The 21,333-nt window shown below is 45.8% G+C and overlaps 1 protein-coding gene across 3 annotated transcripts in view; it reads right to left on the reverse strand.

The window, feature by feature from the left end:
• Positions 1 to 18,133, reverse strand: part of LOC310779291 (phosphatidylinositol-binding clathrin assembly protein) — a 135,449-nt gene extending 117,316 nt beyond the window's left edge. For all 3 annotated transcript variants that reach the window (XM_083639816.1, XM_083639815.1, XM_083639814.1), the window contains exon 1: positions 17,336 to 18,133. In XM_083639816.1, the coding sequence (XP_083495942.1) occupies positions 17,336 to 17,465 (130 nt within the window). In that variant the 5' untranslated portion in view covers positions 17,466 to 18,133. The remainder of the gene's footprint in view (positions 1 to 17,335) is intronic.
• Positions 18,134 to 21,333: the final 3,200 nt, after the last annotated feature.

A 21,333-nucleotide genomic window follows, 5' to 3' on the forward strand; every position in this document is an offset into this window, starting at 1 on the left:
CCATCTAGTACCAATCTATCTATTGTATCTATATATCTATTGTATCCATCTATCTATCTATCTATCTATCTATCTATCTATCAATCATAGTGGATTAGTACAAACCAACCTTTGCCCCATAGTGATATCTTTCCACTCCAGACTTTGTTTAAATTTTTCTTAAACAAACATACTTTTCTAGCGCTGGAAATCACCAAATAATACATTTTCTGATGAATAGCCAAGCTGAATCGCACTGCTGCAACTGAAAATCAAGAGTACTGCCACTGAGTTGATTGACCTTCATCCAGGCACTGAGTAACAGAAGGGTGTGTGTGCGCACTAGGCATGGGTCGATTTCCGGTTTTACCGGTTCGGTTCGGTATACGAGCCCAAACCGGTTTGATCACGTGCAAACCGAAAAAACCTAAAAAAAAAAAAAAAAAAATTTTTTTTTTTTTTTTTTGCCAGTCCATTCTGATTGCACTATTGTTCGTATTAGCCTCTTCTCAAGTTGCACTAGTAGGCAAAAGTCTTATTTTGTTTATTATGTTGATGTTTGAAGAAAAGTTAAGCTGAATAGTTATGAGAAATAAAAACAGTGTGTTGTTACAGTTAAAAGATTCTGCTTATTTGTATTCAGTGTTCGTGCTGGTTGGCAGCATACCAGCTTAGAGGTGCATTATCGCCACCAACTGCAGCCGCTTTGATACGTTTTTTTGGGGAATATCGAACCGGTTTCAAAATGTTCAAACCGACCCATGCCTAGGCCCTATATTGTGTGAATTTGTGAGTTTTGAAGTTTATAAGGCAGCTCAGCTGTAAGCCAATCCATTCTGATTGCACTGCTTGTGTTTTTATTAGCCTTTTTCTCAAGTTGCACTATAGGCAGAAGTCTTATTTCATTTATTATTTTGATGTTTAGAAGAAAAGTTGAGCTGAATAGTTATGAGAAATAAATACAGGGTGTTTGTTACACAGGTGTCCTGCTTCTTTTTATTCAGTATCATTGCTGGTTGACAATACCAGCTTAGAGGTGTATTATCGCTATCAGGTGGACTGAAGTTGCACTACAGACAGTTATGGGCCACACTCGGGAGCCCTGCTTGAAAAAAAAAAAAAAAAAAAAAAAAAAATTTTTTTTTTTTTTTTTTTAATTACAAAAAAAATCGGTATACCGGTTCGATCCGGTTTAGACGGCAATATCGAACCGGTTTTAAATTTTTCAAACCGACCCAGCCCTAGTGCGCACACGCACGCACACACACACGCGCACACGCACGCACGCACACACACACACACACACACACACACACACACACACCCGCACACACACACACACACACACACACACACACACACACACACACAGATGAAAAGGTGAACAGACAAGGCACCAAAACAGCAGAAGGAGTGCAATCTGTGAAAGATTAACGTACTGCATTATCAGCACCTTGTCTGCCATGTTTTAGTCATCTGCCTCTCCTCCTCTGTCCATCTCTGTTAGACTGCTGAAAGGGCTTGCCTCAAAAGAGCTGTGTCTCACCCCCTTCTCTCTCTCTCTGATAGGAGGAGAGAGGTATCTTCTCTCTCTCTGATAGGAGGGGTATCTTCTCTCTCTCTCTCTAATAGGAGAGGGGTATCGTCTCTCTCTCTGATAGGAGGAGAGAGGTATGAAGAATTGCAAGAGACAGAAGGAGAGAGGAGAGGCAGAGGATTGCAGGAGGCAGGGCAGAGCATGCAGGAATGATGGAGGGAAGGAAGGAAGGGAGAGACAGAGTGGTAGAGAGAGGCAGGAAATGAAGGGAGAGAGAGAGGGGGTAGAGAGAGGCAGAAAATGAAGGGAGAGAGAGAGGGGGTAGAGAGAGGCAGAAAAGGAAGGGAGAGAGAGAGGGTAGAGAGAGGCAGAAAATGAAGGGGGAGAGAGAGGGTAGAGAGAGGCAGAAAAGGAAGGGAGAGAGAGAGGGGGTAGAGAGAGGCAGAAAAGGAAGGGAGAGAGAGAGGAGGGTAGAGAGAGGCAGAAAAGGAAGGGAGAGAGAGAGGGGGGTAGAGAGAGGCAGAAAATGAAGGGAGAGAGAGAGGGGGGTAGAGAGAGGCAGAAAATGAAGGGAGAGAGAGGGGGGTAGAGAGAGGCAGGAAATGAAAGGGTAGAGAGAGGCAGAAAAGGAAGGGAGAGAGAGGGGGGGGTAGAGAGAGGCAGAAAAGGAAGGGAGAGAGAGAGGGGTGTAGAGAGAGGCAGAAAAGGAAGGGAGAGAGAGGGGGGTAGAGAGAGGCAGAAAATGAAGGGAGAGAGAGAGGGGGGTAGAGAGAGGCAGAAAATGAAGGGAGAGAGAGGGGGGTAGAGAGAGGCAGGAAATGAAAGGGTAGAGAGAGGCAGAAAAGGAAGGGAGAGAGAGGGGGGGGTAGAGAGAGGCAGAAAAGGAAGGGAGAGAGAGAGGGGTGTAGAGAGAGGCAGAAAAGGAAGGGAGAGAGAGGGGGGGTAGAGAGAGGCAGAAAAGGAAGGGAGAGAGAGGGGTAGAGAGAGGCAGAAAAGGAAGGGAGAGAGAGAGAGAGAGAGGGGGGTAGAGAGAGGCAGAAAAGGAAGGGAGAGAGAGGGGTAGAGAGAGGCAGAAAAGGAAGGGAGAGAGAGAGGGGGTAGAGAGAGGCAGAAAAGGAAGGGAGAGAGAGAGGGTAGAGAGAGGCAGAAAAGGAAGGGAGAGAGAGAGGGGGTAGAGAGAGGCAGAAAAGGAAGGGAGAGAGAGAGGGGGGTAGAGAGAGGCAGAAAAGGAAGGGAGAGAGAGAGGGGGTAGAGAGAGGCAGAAAAGGAAGGGAGAGCGAGAGGGGGGTAGAGAGAGGCAGAAAATGAAGGGAGAGAGAGAGGGGGTAGAGAGGCAGAAAAGGAAGGGAGAGAGAGAGGGTAGAGAGAGGCAGAAAAGGAAGGGAGAGAGAGGGGGGGGTAGAGAGAGGCAGAAAAGGAAGGGAGAGAGAGAGGGGGTAGAGAGAGGCAGAAAAGGAAGGGAGAGAGAGGGGTAGAGAGAGGCAGAAAAGGAAGGGAGAGAGAGAGGGGGGTAGAGAGAGGCAGAAAAGGAAGGGAGAGAGAGAGGGGTAGAGAGAAGCAGAAAAGGAAGGGAGAGAGAGAGGGGGGTAGAGAGAGGCAGAAAAGGAAGGGAGAGAGAGGGGTAGAGAGAGGCAGAAAAGGAAGGGAGAGAGTGGGGTAGAGAGAGGCAGAAAAGGAAGGGAGAGAGAGGGGGGGTAGAGAGAGGCAGAAAAGGAAGGGAGAGAGAGGGGTAGAGAGAGGCAGAAAAGGAAGGGAGAGAGAGAGGCGGGTAGAGAGAGGCAGAAAAGGAAGGGAGAGAGAGAGGGGGTAGAGAGAGGCAGAAAAGGAAGGGAGAGAGAGGGGTAGAGAGAGGCAGAAAAGGAAGGGAGAGAGAGGGGGTAGAGAGAGGCAGAAAAGGAAGGGAGAGAGAGAGAGAGAGAGGGGTAGAGAGAGGCAGAAAAGGAAGGGAGAGAGAGAGGCGGGTAGAGAGAGGCAGAAAAGGAAGGGAGAGAGAGGGGGGGTAGAGAGAGGCAGAAAAGGAAGGGAGAGAGAGGGGTAGAGAGAGGCAGAAAAGGAAGGGAGAGAGAGAGGGGGGTAGAGAGAGGCAGAAAAGGAAGGGAGAGAGAGAGAGCGGGGGGTAGAGAGAGGCAGAAAAGGAAGGGAGAGAGAGGGGGGGTAGAGAGAGGCAGAAAAGGAAGGGAGAGAGAGGGGTAGAGAGAGGCAGAAAAGGAAGGGAGAGAGAGAGAGAGGGGGGGGGGTAGAGAGAGAGAGAAAGTCATCAGTAAGTTGGTCTATTAATAGCCGAAATCTGCCTCTGTGTTAATTCCCCCTTTGAGAAGAGCCGTTTCTCCTCTCTTTTGTGCATCAGTCGCGCACGCACGCACGCACGCGCACACGCACACACACACACACACACACACAATCGAAAATTCGTATTTGTTTTCTTCGCTTTTATTTGTTGTTTTTGCTGAAAGTGAAATTATTTATGGTCACTCACGATTCTCTGGCAGACTGGTTGGCTTGGCTCAAGTCTTAAAACGCCTCATATAAGGATTTGACTAAATGTCTATGGAGAAAATGAATGGGGAATTCACTTCTGGGGCAAGAAACGTCACATGACTGTTGAGCTCAAAATCTTTCCATCTTTTCAAAAATCCATCTACGTGTGGACGGGGCCCTCTGTCAGAAACCCAGGGTGAGACTGAGAGAGAATGGCTGGCACACACACACACACACACACACACACACACACACACACACACACACACACACACACACACACACACACACACACACATACACACACACACACACACACACACACACACACACACACACACACACACACACACACACACAAGGTAGGGTGAAGAGAAACAAGCTGTTGAACCCAGCCAAAGGCTTTGAGACAAGAGAACACGGCTAAAAATAACCTCACATCAGAACGGGATGAGAACAGAGCAGCACTGAATGTTCCCAAACACAAACACACACACACGCAAACACACACGCAAAACACACACGCGCAAACACACATGGAAACACATGCAGAAAGAGACGCAATGTGTCTTAAACTGCGTACTATCTCGTTAACATACTAGATGTAACGTCAAATGAGTATGAGTGTGTTACCGCTACATAGTACAGTGCGTTGCTTTTGCGTGTGTGTGTGTGTGAGGCAGAATACCTGCTGCTTTAGCCACAGGGGGGCAGCAAGGAGCATGTTCCGTATATAATCTGATCATATCGTAATAATAAGGTATTTTATTTGACATGATAGAATATTTTCTTAATGTGTTCGACACATGAAATGGTTAAACAACTCAATATCATTTAAGTCACATTCTGTGTGACAGGAGACAAAAATGAGTTGAGTTTGTGATATTATTCCAATGCTACTATACAGCAGTTTGACTGGAAAGGATAATTTCCCCGATGGCATCTATCTCAGTAGCACTACATCAAAATAAGGACTATAGACCTTATTCGCTAACCCCGGACAGCGCCATATTGTTGACATACCGTCCTGCAGCTGACAACTATAGTAACGGCCTTATTGTGGTTTCTGTTCCATTACAAAATAGCGATGGTGATGACCGCAATAAAAACCCCAGAGTTGTTGTTTGTATGCTGCCGTTAATGCCTGTAATAAATAACAAAAGAAAAAACGAGGTGAACAGACTTTGCTGTGAGGAGCTGTCAGAAAGTTTCACCTGTCTCTCCTAACTATCCACACATCTTCTGTGCTGCTGAAGTATCCTCCGTCTCGCTCCCTTCACGTCTGTGGACGGTAGAGATAGAAACAAACCACGGGGACTTTATTGCCGTCATTACTACAGCCATGCCTAACGCAGGTCACCATCCGAACACAATTGGAACGATACAGGTAACGCTAACGGCGGCTAGCTTCCTATAAACACTGCTCTTACATAGGCTGTCACTTAAAGCTGCTACGCTATGTCAACAACATGGCGGCAGTGGGCGTGCCCGTACGTGAGTGACGTCAATCGAATAAGATCTATTGGGAGAGTTAGCTGGCTAGGTGCTAATATTTACCTCGGAGACTAACTTCAAATTAGCCATAGGGCTAATATGGAGCAGCTTTTTGCTTTATAGTGTGCCTGTGTATATATCAGTGTGTATAGTGTGGTACGTGATGATATTAGTGTATACTATAGTGTGCTGTGGTACGTGAAGAGCACTGTGGAGAAGAAGTCAGAGAGGGCTTATCTGTAGTGGTGGTGAGGAGAGATAACTCATAGAAGACAGTCAATGAGTAAGGGTCACATTTTATGGACGGCATTATGCAAAATAAGACAAATTGCTCAATCGGAAATTGATAGCAGTGACGCAGGCTAATAAAATATAGCCAAAATAACTAAGGCTTTATGTAATGTAACAAATATTTGATGCAATTCTAAATTATATACACCCTTGAAAAAAGTCCTGCAATGTCCTGGCTGTTTGACGAGAATGTGAACTGATATTGGTGTAGTGAATAATCACTACTCGTGTGTGCAGCACGCATTAACCCATTGATACCTGATGCAGCATTTGTGTGTGTATCCCTTTAAGACCGCGAACCGCGTTAACGCGGTTCGCGGTCTTAAAGGGATACGCACACAAATGAGGGATATACACAAAAATGCTGCATCAGGTATCAATGGGTTAATACTCACTGTGTGAGGACTGGACTACATAGTGTGCTTGCGTCTGATGTCAGACACACTCACCAGAGACAGAGAGACCAAAGCAGCTTCTCCCTCTTTGTGCTACACACACACTTTATACACGCTCTCTTTCTCTCACACTCGCGCGGGCGTTCCCTCGGGGTCCACTTGAAACGGACGTCTTCAGACAGTCGGCAGCAGCAGTGTAAACGGAGCCTATCTCTGCTATGCAGCGAGGGAGGGGTTTCTCCACGCTCTGTTTGGACAGCAGCACTAGACTCACCTACAATCACTTAAGACACAGGCCTCCTCCTCCCCACCCCGTTGACAACTAGCTGCACCCACCAAGCACTACTGTGCCAGGCCTGCATCAGGCAAGCACAAACACCAGCCGCATACATTATATGTAGAATATATATGTAGAATATATGTAGAATATTTGAATCCTTTTCGTCTTATTTAATAGATTTGAATAAAGCATTTAATGTGTGTACTGTACAATTTGTGTGAGAGAGACAGAGACAGAGAGGGTGGGATCGCAATTACGTAAACTAACAATTAACTATAGATATATAATTAAGTATAGATGCAGAGATATTCCCTAGTAGTAGTCCAGTGCTTCCCAAAGTGCGCTACTACTGGGGCTGCCTGAGAGAAAATGGAAAAATGTCAGAATAAATCCTGGATATAAATGAAATGTTAAAATAAATCTCCTCAGGAGGCACTAATTGCAACTCTTTCACAATTTTTTTTTTGGTAATGTTATATTCTTCAAAAGGTGGCTTATCATTCATTCGTTGCATCATATGCTATAGTTTCCTCTCGCCGTTTTCTAAGCAAAATGTTGTCGTCGGGTAAAGGGGGTACTTGGACTCAGAAATCAGGGAAAGTGGGGGTACTGACTGAGTGACTGGCGCACCACTGCCCTAGTGTATGCCATGTTAGCCAATAGCCAGTGAAGCATATTTTGACATGATGTTTTGACATAATACTAAGCCTATATTCCTATCATGACTGTATGAAGGAAATATTTGCGATAGCTGAAATAATCTCTCAAGTGCCACTTGCACGCGCACACACACACGTCACACACACACACACACACTCCCATCCTCCACACCCTCATCTGCACGTGTACACCACTTAGTCGCACTCCCACAGACACATGAACATACACCTCCCACTCGCAGACACTACAGCCATATGAAATGGCTGTGTGAAATGGCGATTGTATTTTTTCCAAATTCTGTTGTATTTTTCCCAGATTTTTTTCTTCTTCCATTTTCATTTTAATTTAGGGCAGAGGTGTCAAACTCATTTTAGTCCACAGGCGACCCAATTTGGTGTCAATTGGGCCAGACAATGAAAATCAATAATCAATAATAACCTATAAATGACAAAACCTCAAAATTTTCCAGTTTATTTTCGTGTAAACAATTACAGGTACATGATTGAATGAATGAATGAATGAATGAATGAATGAATGAATGAAGGGTTATCTCAGCTACCATCAAGCACATTATCTACTGTCTGTACTGTGCATTACTATCAGGGGTGTAGTGGAGGGTAAACGCAAGTAAACGCAATTTACCCACCCCTTTGAAATGAGACAGATATTTTACTCAGCTATTTTCAGATCAATTATAAATCAATGAGGGCAAACAAGGTGGATAAACTACCGTAAATTCCGGACTATAAGCCGCGGCTTTTTTCCCGTTTTTTGGCCCCTGCGGCTTATATAACGGTGCGTCTTATCTATGGATTTTTTCAGAAAAAAAAAAAAAAAAAAAAAAAAATCTCTCTTTTTTAGCACTCTTTCTAACTATAAATCCACTTCTGTTTTAATTTCCTCTCTTGCCCTCTTTTCACCACACCGCGGACACTGTGTGCACTGTAAAAATAAACAACGGTGGTGTTGTGTTATGTTGTTTTGTTGAAATGTTACGGTAATACGGTAAATGGGAGCTTCCTCAAACAGCCATCTCTTTCCCGACAATCCCCTCTGTGCGTGACCACTTACATATGGTAATTACGGTAAGCAAACGGCCACAAGCCCATCAACTCCCTCCCCCGACTACCAGGAGAAAATCACAAACTTCGGCGAATTCACACAAAGGAAGATCAAGGAATATTCCATCGAACCGGAGCAGATCATAAATATGGATGAAGTGCCTTTGACGTTCAACCTGCCACTCACTCGGACTGTTAACAAGAAGCGCCCTGGAGGATTCTTTCACCAAAAAAAAGCTTTGCTCGTTCTCGACAGCATGAGAACGAGCAGTAGATGATCATGAGGTGGTTTTTCAGACGTGTCGATATAGCAGTTTATCGCAAAAGTGTAATGGAAACACATTTTTCGCATTTGCACGTCATGTGACCCATATTATCCCTTGGAAAAGGAGCGGAAAATAAGTTTGGTAAGTAAGGTTCGATAGCCGTGTCAAAACCTCCGCAGCAAGTGGAAAACTTTGAAGCAACGCTACCTAGCAGAAAGACGAGTGTTGTGCAAAAGCGTAGCCGGGCAAATTAGATAATGTTTAATGGCAGAAATCGGTCCATGGTGACAGCAGGCTGCCTGTGTGCGCGCATTTGGCACAGCGGCGAGATGAGAGGATGAAAAGCACACACTGGTGCGGTGGTGCTGTCTGAAGTGAATACAGTGACTGTGAGTAGGCTAATACATTGCACACGTTTCAGGTGCAATTATAGAACCAAATCAGCCTTTTCCCCCCTCCATCTCTAAATCGGACCAGTTGTAGGCTATTAGGCTACCTTTTTTCCTCTGCCTGTCGCGCTGACTGCATTCACGCAGCCAGCAACATTTTGCGACTCATTTTCTTTTGAATTGATAATCAGGCTCGTTTATATGCATTGTAACTTCATGTTGGGATTTCCATTGACCATTGGTTGGATTTGAGCATGCAGGGGACGGGATATGGGGCAGATCCCCGTGCGTAATCACTGTGGCAGCTGCTGCAACGGGGAATCACTCAAACGCAACTTCAATGGAAACGCCTACAAGTCGCAATTGTACATTGTCGAAGTTGTAGAAATATCGCAATTCTTTTGCGAAAAACTGTAATGGAAACACAGCTATAGATGAAGAGGAGTTCGTTGGTTTTGAGTGACAATGAAGGAGAGAGGAGAGTGGTTGACGAAGCCACCCTGAACCTGTTCGTTTCCGACACTGAAGATGAGGACTTTGGTGGTTTCAGTACGCAGGAAGAAGAGGAAGACGAGCATTAGTGACTTGACTTCTCTGGTTACAGGTTTGCTGCACATATAGCCTATTGTTGTGTGATTTTGTCTGGGGATTAGTGACCTGACTTTTGTTTTGTTTTGTTGAAATGTTAATAAATGGGAGCTTCCCTAAACAGCCATCGCTTTCCCGACATTCCTCTCTGTGCACGAACCCTTTCATATGGTAATTAAACATCAAAACACCCGCGGCTTATAGACCGGTGCGGCTTATAGAAGAAAAAAATAGTCAATTTTGGTCCCGCGGCTTATACACCGGTGCGTCTTATAGTCCGGAATTTACGGTACTCACCTTGAATAGTTTACCAACCTCTGTATTTATCACTACACCCCTGATTACAATTGATGGCAACTGTGCAATTCTCTATAGGCAAGCAGAGGTAATGAAATCAGCCGACTATTTAGTGATTAATACAGATAACATGAAAAGGCTACTTAATATTTAACTTGCTCCTGAAACCGGGTACCTCTTAGGGGCCCTTTACACGAGGACAGTTTCTGGAAGAAACGACACAATAGCGTTTCCTTCACACCTTCTCCCCGTTTACATGAGCGCTGTTGAATTTTTAAAACGCCGGTTTGAAACACGGAAGTAGAGTACGCCTTCCGCAGTCATTTAGACTTGCCAAAAAGCTTTTTTCAAGCCAAAAAAAAAACCCAAACTGTTTTAAAGTTTTAATATTTGTCGGGTGAGAATGTAACATATATGTGACCAGTTTATCTGAATAACGCCTATTGGAAATCTTTAACGAGCAGCGAGGACCGGGAGCGCTGAGTGTGCTATCTGTCAAACCCTACTGTAGGCTACTGGCAGTGAGAAAACACTGTCGACGTGCTTTTGTAACCAATGTTAAAAGCCGACCGGGTACAGCCATCGGCTCCTCGCAGCAGTAACGTTATGAACATGTAAGTGAAGTTGGCCGCAGTGTAGCTTAATTCTGAATGTTGCCAAACTTCATTCATACTGACGTTTTATTTTGAAAATGGTTGCCACCACTCGCGCACGGCTATGGCGTAATCGCGTGTGTCGCGTGTGCAGGCACGTCAGAGTTTCTGAAATGTGCCGTCTCAAAGCGATTACATGGAACGATCAGTGGGTAATCAGCGGGGGGCATCTCAAAGAATTTCACTCTGGAAGGTGGTTTCAAAATGTGTCGTTTCCTAAGCCCAAATTCGCCGTCGCCGTCTAAAAAGGGAGGCACTAACGATACAATAAATCCCCGTCACCATAGGAAACCCTCCTCGTGTAAAGTGCCCCTTAGCCTTCACAAGTGCATCACATTGGACTTCTCAGTGCAATTTTCACGCTTTGCAAAGTCATCCTTTGGGCCGGATTGGACCCTTTGGCGGGCCGGATCTGGCCCCTGGGCCGCATGTTTGACACCCCTGATTTAGGGTTTAGTTGCGATATTTTTTCTTTTTTTGATGACTTGGCTCTCTCAGACAGCCTCTTTGACATGTTTCTCAAGGTGAAAACTATGGCTGTGTCCATCTAGCTTCATTTTCTGACCGTTAAACGCTGGAAGTACGCTGGGCACAATATGCAAGGAAGCAGTCTGAAAGTAAACGTTAGCTCAGTGCGGTAGCTAGCTTGATAGCTGACAGCTAACATTAGCTAACAACACACATACAAGTGATTTAAAAATGTTAAGTGTCTAGCCAATCTGCTCCCACAATTGAGCCTTTCTGTATCTGTTGTGATAGTTTCTCCATATGATTAGTTGCCAGAAAAGGAGCACCCGACACCAGCGTCTTTCTGAAAAGTTAAAATATTTTCAGCTGGAAGCCGGCGCACAAAAACGCCGGAGCGCTGTGAAAATAGACACTGGGCGCAGCAGTGCACTTTCTCTAGACGTCCGTGTGCGCTCGCATACGCTCTCTCCTCATTGGAAACAACTGAAAAAAGACACTGGATCTTAAGAAAAGAAGCGAAATGGACACAGGCACTAAGTTGTGAGGTGACGTGAGGGTTCCACGCAAGCCTGAGCCCCCCACTCTCAAAACACCCAAATCTAAAAGTGAATCATTTCTCCACGCGCATTTTACAATTCTGAAATCATTTAGGTTACTACGATAATTAGATCTACTTCTTACTTTGCTATTTAGGCCTACTTTTATCAATTTCAGCCAGATTATTGAAAATCCTAAATTCCACAATATTCCATGTTTTACAGTTGATTCCATTTTTATTATCAAATCATTCCATGATTCCATCCGTTTTTTCCACTTGCACGCACGCACGCGCACACACACACACACACACACACACACACACACACACACACACACACACACACACACACACACACACACACACAGGAGGTCAGCCAAGGTCACCCAAATTCTTGTGTCTGAAAAGGTATCATAAAGTGCACATGGGCACCACACAAACACTAAACACACACACAGGAAAACAAACACAATGATAAATACACACAGTCTCCTCTCTCAGGCTCTCTGATCTAACCCAGAGCCACAGACACAAACGGAGACACACACACACACTCCAGCCCAGAGGGAGCCGGTCAAAGCGCTGGTGCAGAGAACTACTCGAGCTCCACATCAATTTGTCACGTAAGTGTAACCTAGTTTTCAAGGTTTGCCTCTAAAAATGGCCCAACACGGGATCATCTCAAAGGGCATGTGGGCCAGGAGGAGCTTAGTCAGCTGGTCCAAAAGCTGCAAAGCCAGTAGAAAAGGCTGAAAATGCCCCCGATAGCAGCAGCGGAGGCTAACTAAGCAACTGGACCAAACGGCTGTGAAAAGACCTGGCGTTGCAGGTCAGTCGAAAATTGCCCAAGGTGAGAAAATAACGCCAGACAGCAGCTAAACGGACACTTTTGACTGTGGTCGGTAGGTTTGTCTGCTCTTTCTGCCACTTTGGCACGGAATCAACATCTTGACGGCTAATGTAATGTTATCTCCAGAAACATCCAGCTGGAGGGTGAAACAGGGACACTAGCTGTCACTGATGAATTGTAGGTGATGAACCAGCCAATGAATAAGAAACGTTTTATTTTTTTTCCATTCTGGGCTTAATTATTAGTAGATTAGCACTGTGTCATTCCCAAATAGTCCAATAAGAAGTCCTCTCAGCATCCGCAATGGAGCTGCAAAACGCTCTTAGCAATCAACCACAAAAGCAAGCCAAAAGGTAAGAAGGAAAAAAAAACTGTTTCTTGGCAACAAAATGTTTCAATCAACAAAAGTGATGCTACTCAATGTACAACCATAACCAATTACAATTCATTCACTCAAATAGCTATTGGTGCAGCAGTACAACAGGTAAGGCCAGTCAATAGCAGATGGCCAGTTCTGTACTCTACCTTTATATTAACCATTAGAGGTCAGGCTACAACACAGATTTGGCTTTGGGGATTCATGACATATGCCTTGCTCGAAGGCACTTCGGCAGGGAGGATGCTTGAACCCAAGATTCCCCCAGTTCAAGAGCAGGTCCCCAAATCACTGGAGCCAAAGTGTTCCCCTCTACCTCACTGTCTAAACAGCCAAAGTGTTCCCCTCTACCTCACTGTCTAAACAGCCAGGCCTTATTCAAAGTGTTCCCCTCTACCTCACTGTCTAAACAGCCAGGCCTTATTCAAAGTGTTCCCCTCTACCTCACTGTCTAAACAGCCAGGCCTTATTCAAAGTGTTCCCCTCTACCTCACTGTCTAAACAGCTAGGCCTTATTCAGTATCACCAAGTCTTTTGGACTCATCCACCCTGAAATCTGTGACCACAACTTGGCCACCACGAGTCCTGAGGATCAGTCCACCCTCTACTCAACTCAACCCGCTTCCTCTCGCTCACCGCCCTGAAGACAAGTTCAACAAACAACAAGCTCCACAAACAGCAAGCTTCACAAAAAGCAAGCTGAACAAAGGGCAAGCTGAACAAAGAGCCAGCTCAACAAACGGCCAGCTCAACAAACAGCCAGCTCAACAGCCAGCTCAAAAAACAGCAACCTCAACAGCAAGCTCAACAAACACCCAGCTCAAAAAACAGCAAGCTCAAAAAACAGCCAGCTCAGAAAACAGCAAGCTCAAAAAACAGCCAGCTCAAAAAACAGCCAGCTCAGAAAACAGCAAGCTCAACAACCAGCAAGCTAAAAAAAACAGCAAGCTAAAGAAAACAGCAAGCTCAACAAACAGCAAGCTTCACAAACAGCAAGCTTCACAAACAGCAAGCTTCACAAACAGCAAGCTCCACAAACAGCAAGCTTCACAAACAGCAAGCTCCACTGCATAAAGAAAGCTTACACAAATGGGTAGCGCCATCATTGCTATGGCTGCAGCCGATTTCTCCATCCAACTTCCCCTGTCAACTGAACTCCATTTAAACATGAGCCATTTGGCCGATGGCTGGTTGGGATTGGCTGCCATGACAACAGAGTGTAGTAGGCATAGGGGAAACTAGACTTGAGTTTGAATGTCACAACTTCTCTCTCCAACAGCTAGAAAACGCGGCGAAACAAACAGCGCTTCAACAATGCCGACGCAGAAAGAAGTGATCTCTCCTGTGGCCGTGTCTAGTCTGGAGCGAATAGTTGAAATGGAAAGTGCAAAGCGAGAGCGAGTACATGCACAGGCAGGCATACTCCCAACATGTTCACTTCCCCATCTGATATGAATCATCCTTCTGACCAAGAGACTTGTGTGACAAATCATCTCAAAAGTTGGAAGAGCTTTTCCGACTAAAAAAAGATGGAGGGAGTGGAGTCATCAGCTCTGCCGGTGTATCACCAGCCAGGGGTAATTGAGGCGGACAGTTGCAATCATGAGACTTAAATGGCTTTAAAACGCCATTTATTTTCTCCGACGTTGCGTGAATGTCACGGCTACTCCGGCACGGCCCGAACCTTCCCCGACGCTGCCTGGCAGCGCCGACGAGACTTCTGTGAGGGTTATTGGGTTATTGGGTCTGGATACAAATACCTCCGCTGATATCATTCACGGCTTCCTGTCAGACAGCCGCAGCTGCTTGTGGTGAATTTGTGCCGAGGTAAGCCAAGGGGAGAGAAGGAGGTGGGGGTGGTGCTGAGGGAGGTGGAGCTGAGGTAAGCCAAGGGGAGAGAAGGAGGTGGGGGTGGTGCTGAGGGAGGGGGGAGCTGAGGTAAGCCAAGGGGAGAGAAGGAGGTGGGGGTGGTGCTGAGGGAGGTGGAGCTGAGGTAAGCCAAGGGGAGAGAAGGAGGTGGGGGTGGTGCTGAGGGAGGGTGGAGCTAAGGTAAGCCAAGGGGAGAGAAGGAGGTGGGGTGGTGCTGAGGGAGGGGGGAGCTGAGGTAAGCCAAGGGGAGAGAAGGAGGTGGGGGTGGTGCTGAGGGAGGGGGAGCTGAGGTAAGCAAAGGGGAGAGAAGGAGGTGGGGGTGGTGCTGACTGAGGGAGGGGGGAGCTGAGGTAAGCCAAGGGGAGAGAAGGAGGTGGGGGTGGTGCTGAGGGAGGGGGAGCTGAGGTAAGCCAAGGGGAGAGAAGGAGGTGGGGGTGGTGCTGAGGGAGGGTGGAGCTGAGGTAAGCCAAGGGGAGAGAAGGAGGTGGGGGTGGTGCTGATGGAGGGGGGAGCTGAGGTAAGCCAAGGGGAGAGAAGGAGGTGGGGGTGGTGCTGAGGGAGGGGGAGCTGAGGTAAGCCAAGGGGAGAGAAGGAGGTGGGGGTGGTGCTGATGGAGGGGGGAGCTGAGGTAAGCCAAGGGGAGAGAAGGAGGTGGGGATGGTGCTGAGGGAGGGGGAGCTGAGGTAAGCCAAGGGGAGAGAAGGAGGTGGGGTGGTGCTGAGGGAGGGGGAGCTGAGGTAAGCCATGGGGAGAGAAGGAGGTGGGGGTGGTGCTGAGGGAGGGGGAGCTGAGGGAGGGGGAGCTGAGGTAAGCCAAGGGGAGAGAAGGAGGTGGGGTGGTGCTGAGGGAGGGGGAGCTGACTGTGAGAAATTGAGGCACTCAGGGGAAAAAAAAGTTTGGGACAACACAGCCTAGGTTTATAGGTCTCTTCCCATAGTCTAATATAGGTTTCTCCCTTACCCCTGATAGTTATGCAGGCACACAATTCACAGACTGGTGGACTGGTTACACTGACTGACTGACTGACTGACTGGCTAGTTGGCTGACTGGATGGCAGCCTGAGTCACTGGCTGGCCCGTTACAAGAGCAGAACGATTAATCGAAAACAAAAGCTAAATCGCAAATTAAAAAGTGGAGGTTATATGGATTTCTCAATAAGCTGATTTTGTGCGTTGGGTCATGTTTGGTCCACGAATAAAAGTGCAATATTGATGAAAACCTTTCTTCATCACACTCACTCAGTATATCCTGCACACACCGGTATCTATCTTTATAACAACGTTACTTTTGTTCGTATAACAAGAAAAGCCTGTTGATATGAATCACAGTTTAAATCACAATTGCTATATTTAGTTTCGTGTCAGTATCTTCCAGCCTTTGTCCCCTATCTTTCCCAGCTGTTGACTGAGTGGGTGAATGACTGACTAACTACCTTAGCAACTGCCTGTTTGTGTTCCTTTACTGGCTGGTTGATCGACTGACTGACTGACTGACTGACTGACTGACTGACTGACTGACTGGCTGGTTGATCGACTAACTAACTGCCAGCCAGCGTTCCCAGATAACCGCCTAATTGACTAAATGACTGACAACCAAACCAATTAGTGGGCTCTATTCCTAGTCGACTGCACTCCCCCTCCCTCATGACATCAACACATTGAACCTGACAGCCCGACAACAGGCTTATACACATTCAAGGTAAAACTCATCCAATGGACAAATGGCATGACGATCAGGCCTTCGCGTGATTTGCCCTTTCCCTGACGACGGAGCGTTCCCCCCTACGGCACTGTGGCCGTTGCTCTCACAGGGAAATCAATAGCCTACAATGATTAAGCGAGACGCGGTGGATAGGCTGTGAAGGTCTGGTCAAGTTCACAAAGGAGCGGTGACAATAGGCGGCTGCCGGTAAACGTCAGCAGCTCAGCCTTGTGAGCGAGGAGGAGTGGATGGTAAACGTCAGCGGCCGAGCGAGGAGTGGATGGCTGGAGATGGATGCGACACATGGATCGAACCTGTGCAGCCTATTCTTAAAATGACTTTTCATAGAAGCAGTGCTGCAGACCACTTTGTCACACTGAATTATAGCAACAACAACAACAAAAAACACTACTATTATTAAGCGTGTTTGTTCTTCGTCCTCGTGAATTTATCCAATCATGCGTCGGTGTCCACTTTCAAATACGCCTCCGTTTAGTTCCAATGGGCTTTACTGGCATTGCACACCATAAGCCATAGTCACAAAAGAATCAATCAATAATCAATTAACATGAACAATTCAGAAAATGCTGTTATGTAGGGGTCACTGACTACTCTTTCCAAAAGGGCAAGAGGATGCTATTGACACTGACTCCTCTCCAACGAGATACCTACACTTCAATTTGCAATTTCAGAGCATCCGTCTTCATCTGCCATTGGAAGGAGAGAGAGAGAGAGAGAGAGAGAGAGAGAGAGAGAGAACACTGTCTGTCTGTCTTTGTGGGCAGCAAGGGATAGAACAAGTTGGTTTGTGGGCTAGGCTGCACTCAAAAGAGGTGTATGTCAAGAATTGCAATGACGTTGGTATTGACTTCACTATCACCACATCATCATTATCATCATCCCGATCACTGATGGGCTACTTGCCTTGCAAGTCGTGAAATGGTGTGCACAGACTGTAGGCGGGTTATTATAACTGTCAGCAAGAATCAATGTAAAATCCTGATACTCCTGCAGCCTAACCCACATAGTCTTTTGAATGTCTTACTGCTGGAATCACTGACATTAATCTCCAGGCATCCGTGCGTGTCTGTGGAGGAATGTGTTTTTGCAGGACCGGTATGTCTGCTTTTGACAACACACACAGAGACACAGCTCATATACTCACAATCAAGATGTTTCTTCTTGGGTCCGCTGACTTCATGTGTGGTGGCTTTACAGACCGCCTTGCTGATAGCCGAGCCCGTCATGCTGTGCTGCGCTGCTGCGATCCGATCCGTGATAGACTGGCCCGACATTCTGTCTCTCTTTGCCTTCGCCCCAATCCGCTAAAATAGCACAATAATGACCCGATCAATGGATCACTCCCTGCGAGATAGCTGAACGTGACTTCACTGTCAAGTGGAGGTAAGGGGGCACCCCTTTGATGTGTTTTTTGAGTGCCCTACTACAGCTTAATGTCTACAAAACGTGTGCAGTCTGGTCTGCAGTAACGTCAGGTCACAGGTGGCAAAAAAAATTCTGGAGGTACAACAATTTCGTCTTATTAGCTTGCCATGAGCAGCATGCAACCCACAAATACCAGCTTAAAATGCTGTTTTGCTCAGTAACGTTAACGTTAACTGAATTGTTTGGCAACGATTTATTCGGAATAGCTATCTATCTAGTAAACAAAAGACAACGACACTAATCTAAGCTAGTTTGTGTTAGCTAATGTTTCCGTTGCAGTATTCGAACCAGGAAAGAGTCCCACTGTGGAATTTGTAAACACTGGAAATCACTTTCTGGCCACAAATAAACATAGCTAACTGGCTGGTTAGCAACCTGGACGCCTTGCTGGGGATCACCGAAGAGACAAGTCCGCTCCGAGGGAAAAAGCGAGTCCGTGTGAAATCACAGTTTGGCCAACATTATAATGTAATCCAACAAAAAAAAATCTGAGTTCCTCCACGTCAACTTGCCGTCGTTAGCTTGGCAGCTAGCTGTTAGCTCTCAGTCGCTTGGCAATTAAGTGTGTGTTAAAACCTCCCTCCGGTAAGAAAGTCACTTACATTTGAACAGCACATTTAAAGTAAACAGAGCGATACTGTGAAACTGACAGCCGCCCTGACAGTTGCAGTTTACCCGGACGAGACAGTGGGGACCCGACCGTTAGCCTGGCAGCTAGCGGAGTTAGCTAGCCCAGCCCAGCCAGCGACAGACGCTTTTAGCCTGTGACTGTGACAGGTCCCGTTCCAGATGACAGCTCCGTCCCGTGATGTGATGTTCCTTCGCGATCCTAAATCTCAGGAAAGTGGTGTCCTCCACATCCTCGGCTCGTTTCACCGGCAGTACAGTACCCTCCCTCCCGCTGTCTGTGTGGAAAGTCTCGCCAGTAGGTCCAGTAACGCCGCTTACCGACCGACCGACTGACTGACTGACTGGCTGCCTGCTTCTCTACCGGACAAAATGGCAGCGTGAAAAATCAGCTGATCTCAGAGCTATGCTGCCTTCAAGTGTCCTCCGGATGATTCGAATCTATGTGCTTTAAAAGACTTTTCGCGAATTAATTTGGGGCAGAAATAATCAGTGGTGGAACGAAGTATTCAGATCTTTTACTTACTGTAAGTGACACTAGAAATACCACATTAAAAACAAGTGAAAGTCCTGCATTCAAAATTATACTTTTATTATATACTTATATACTTCTATTAGCATCAACATACCGGTAGATTCAAAATTAAAAGTGCAGAATGGCCCATTTCAGAATAATATACGTTACTGTATATTATAATAATTATTGATGCATTAATGGTTTCATCATATTTGATGTAGCAGCTGGTGATGGTGGTTTTAACTTCTGTATTGTTGGGTAGCTTGATCTATAATAAGGCTACATCAAAGGTTATTTGTTAATATTATATCGTTTTTGCTCTTTATACTATTGGAGTTAACTTATTCTTTGCTGAAGTCTATTGGGCTGTTATTGATTTGATTTGTTTTCCATTTTTATGTATTGTTTTTAACTGTTTGAAAAAAATCATTAAAAAAAATCAAATACATGTAGGCTAGTGGAGTAAAAAGTAACTTAGCAGAAATTGGAAATAGCCTACTCAAGTAAAGTACCTCAAAATTATAGGCTACAGTACAGTACAGTACAGTACTTGAGTAATGTACTTAGTTACATTAGAACACTCAGAACTAAGTAACCCGCCCTTGTCATGAAAGACATTTTGGTCGCCCCACCATCCAACCGCGCCCCCCCCCCCCCCCCCCCCATATTTCCGACAACACCTGAAGGAAGCAATGGTCCATTGGAGGAGACCGGAGGAGACCCCAGTGCGTGTAGCGGTTAAGGTGGCATGGATGCAATAGACCAAATCACCGGGATGTTTACATTTACTTCCGGGTACCCCTGAGGTCCACACATTATAATGGCGGTGGACGGCACAAACTGACATGTTGAAGACAAAAACAGACAAAGAAGACAAAAATGGTTCGTCCGTGTTGTGTTGTTGTTTAATATCATTCATAACAACACTTTCACTAACGTTAGTGGAGACCAGACTAGCTAATTTACCTGTTGGACCAGACCAGAGCTAAATTAAATTGACCTGGCGTCAGTAGCTCTGTCTGTACCAGGCTCTTTCTCGCCGAGAAGAGCCTGGTGACGCGAGGTTACTCTGTCTGTAACGTAAAAAAACAGCGAGTTTGACAGACAAACAAACTTTATTAGCTAGCTAACACTACATAAAACAAACACAGAAGAAAGGCTAGATACGTCGGACAAGCATGTTTACCAACCGTTTAACCATTTAAATTGAAAGTAGTCGGCCGAAAACAACGAGAGGGTTTGACAGCATTTATATGACAACACGCACATTTAAACCTGCCGCCTTTCCCAAGTGGTACCCGGAAGTAAATTTGTTTACATGGTGACGTCACGGTGATTTGGTCTATTGTACTGGAATTTATCAAACAAATGTCTCAAATTTCATCTCTGTTGGGATCATACGGTCGTCTCTACCGATATGATATAACACACTGACCTCCAGTTCGGTGTAGCCTACTGATTTGATGAAAACATTTGTATGTGTCGTTTTAATCCACATTTAAGGTCGTAATAATAAATTATTTCTCAGGCGCCGTGTCCTTGTTTGACTCCAGACGATGTCTATGGAACATGGTGTGCTGAAAATCTGTGGGAACCGCTCATGCTGCACAGTAGGTATCACGATCTCCATCTGTGAGCAGCATAAATCAACTGCAGGCAGGCGGCAGCACACCATACTCTTTGTCTTTCAGGGTGTACTTAGGCTACTCCACGCTGTCTCCAACTAGTTCACATTTAGCCTATCACAGAAGGCTTTACAATGCCATAATAGGACATGAATCCTATTTTGTCAAGACGGGGTGTATATGCCTTTCATCTGTGTCTGTGTGTATGTGTTAGATGACAGTAGTTCTCAGTCAGCAGCTGTCAGCCTATAACTGTTTTTTGGTCTCTGTCATCAGAGTAACCGCATAGTGTGTGTGTGTGTGTGTGTGGGGGTGGGTGGGGGGGCACATAGAAATGAACAAATAGGAAATGGAAGTGTGATTAGTGTTGCAGAGATCAGTGCTCAGTGCCCTTCTTATTATCATCAGTATGGGATCTAGGGCTCCGTTTGTTTCTCTGTCTGTCCCACTGTGATGTCATAAGTCCCACTGTGACATCATCAGTGATGTCATAAATCCCACTGTGACATCATCAGTGATGTCGACATGTAGGCTACTGAAGGAAAACAGCCTCTCACCATTCAGTTGAATGTATAACAGCTTCACCATTGGGCCAGTTGTTTATCATTGAGATAGGGTGCTTCTCAACCTTTTTGCCATGTGACCCCCAGTGGTTCTCAAACTTGTTCACATCAAGGACCCCCTAGACTGACACAGATTAGACCGAGGACCCCAATTTGATAAGATTTTGTCCCAGAGTCCAGTCCACCATCTGATAAGATTTTTGCTATTAGATGTTTTATTACATAAAGTGTATGAAAGTGAAAGTGTATACCAAAAATATACCTCATTGGGTTACTTATGGATGGAATTATATAAAATAAATTATTCCCCTTTTTGTTGTGGACCCCACTTTGAGAACCACTGCCTTACAATGTAAGCGATGGCCCTGTGTCAAAGCAAACAATA

The sequence above is a fragment of the Poromitra crassiceps genome (genome assembly GCF_964638095.1).
Source record: "Poromitra crassiceps genome assembly, chromosome: 7".
Taxonomy (NCBI): domain Eukaryota; kingdom Metazoa; phylum Chordata; class Actinopteri; order Beryciformes; family Melamphaidae; genus Poromitra; species Poromitra crassiceps.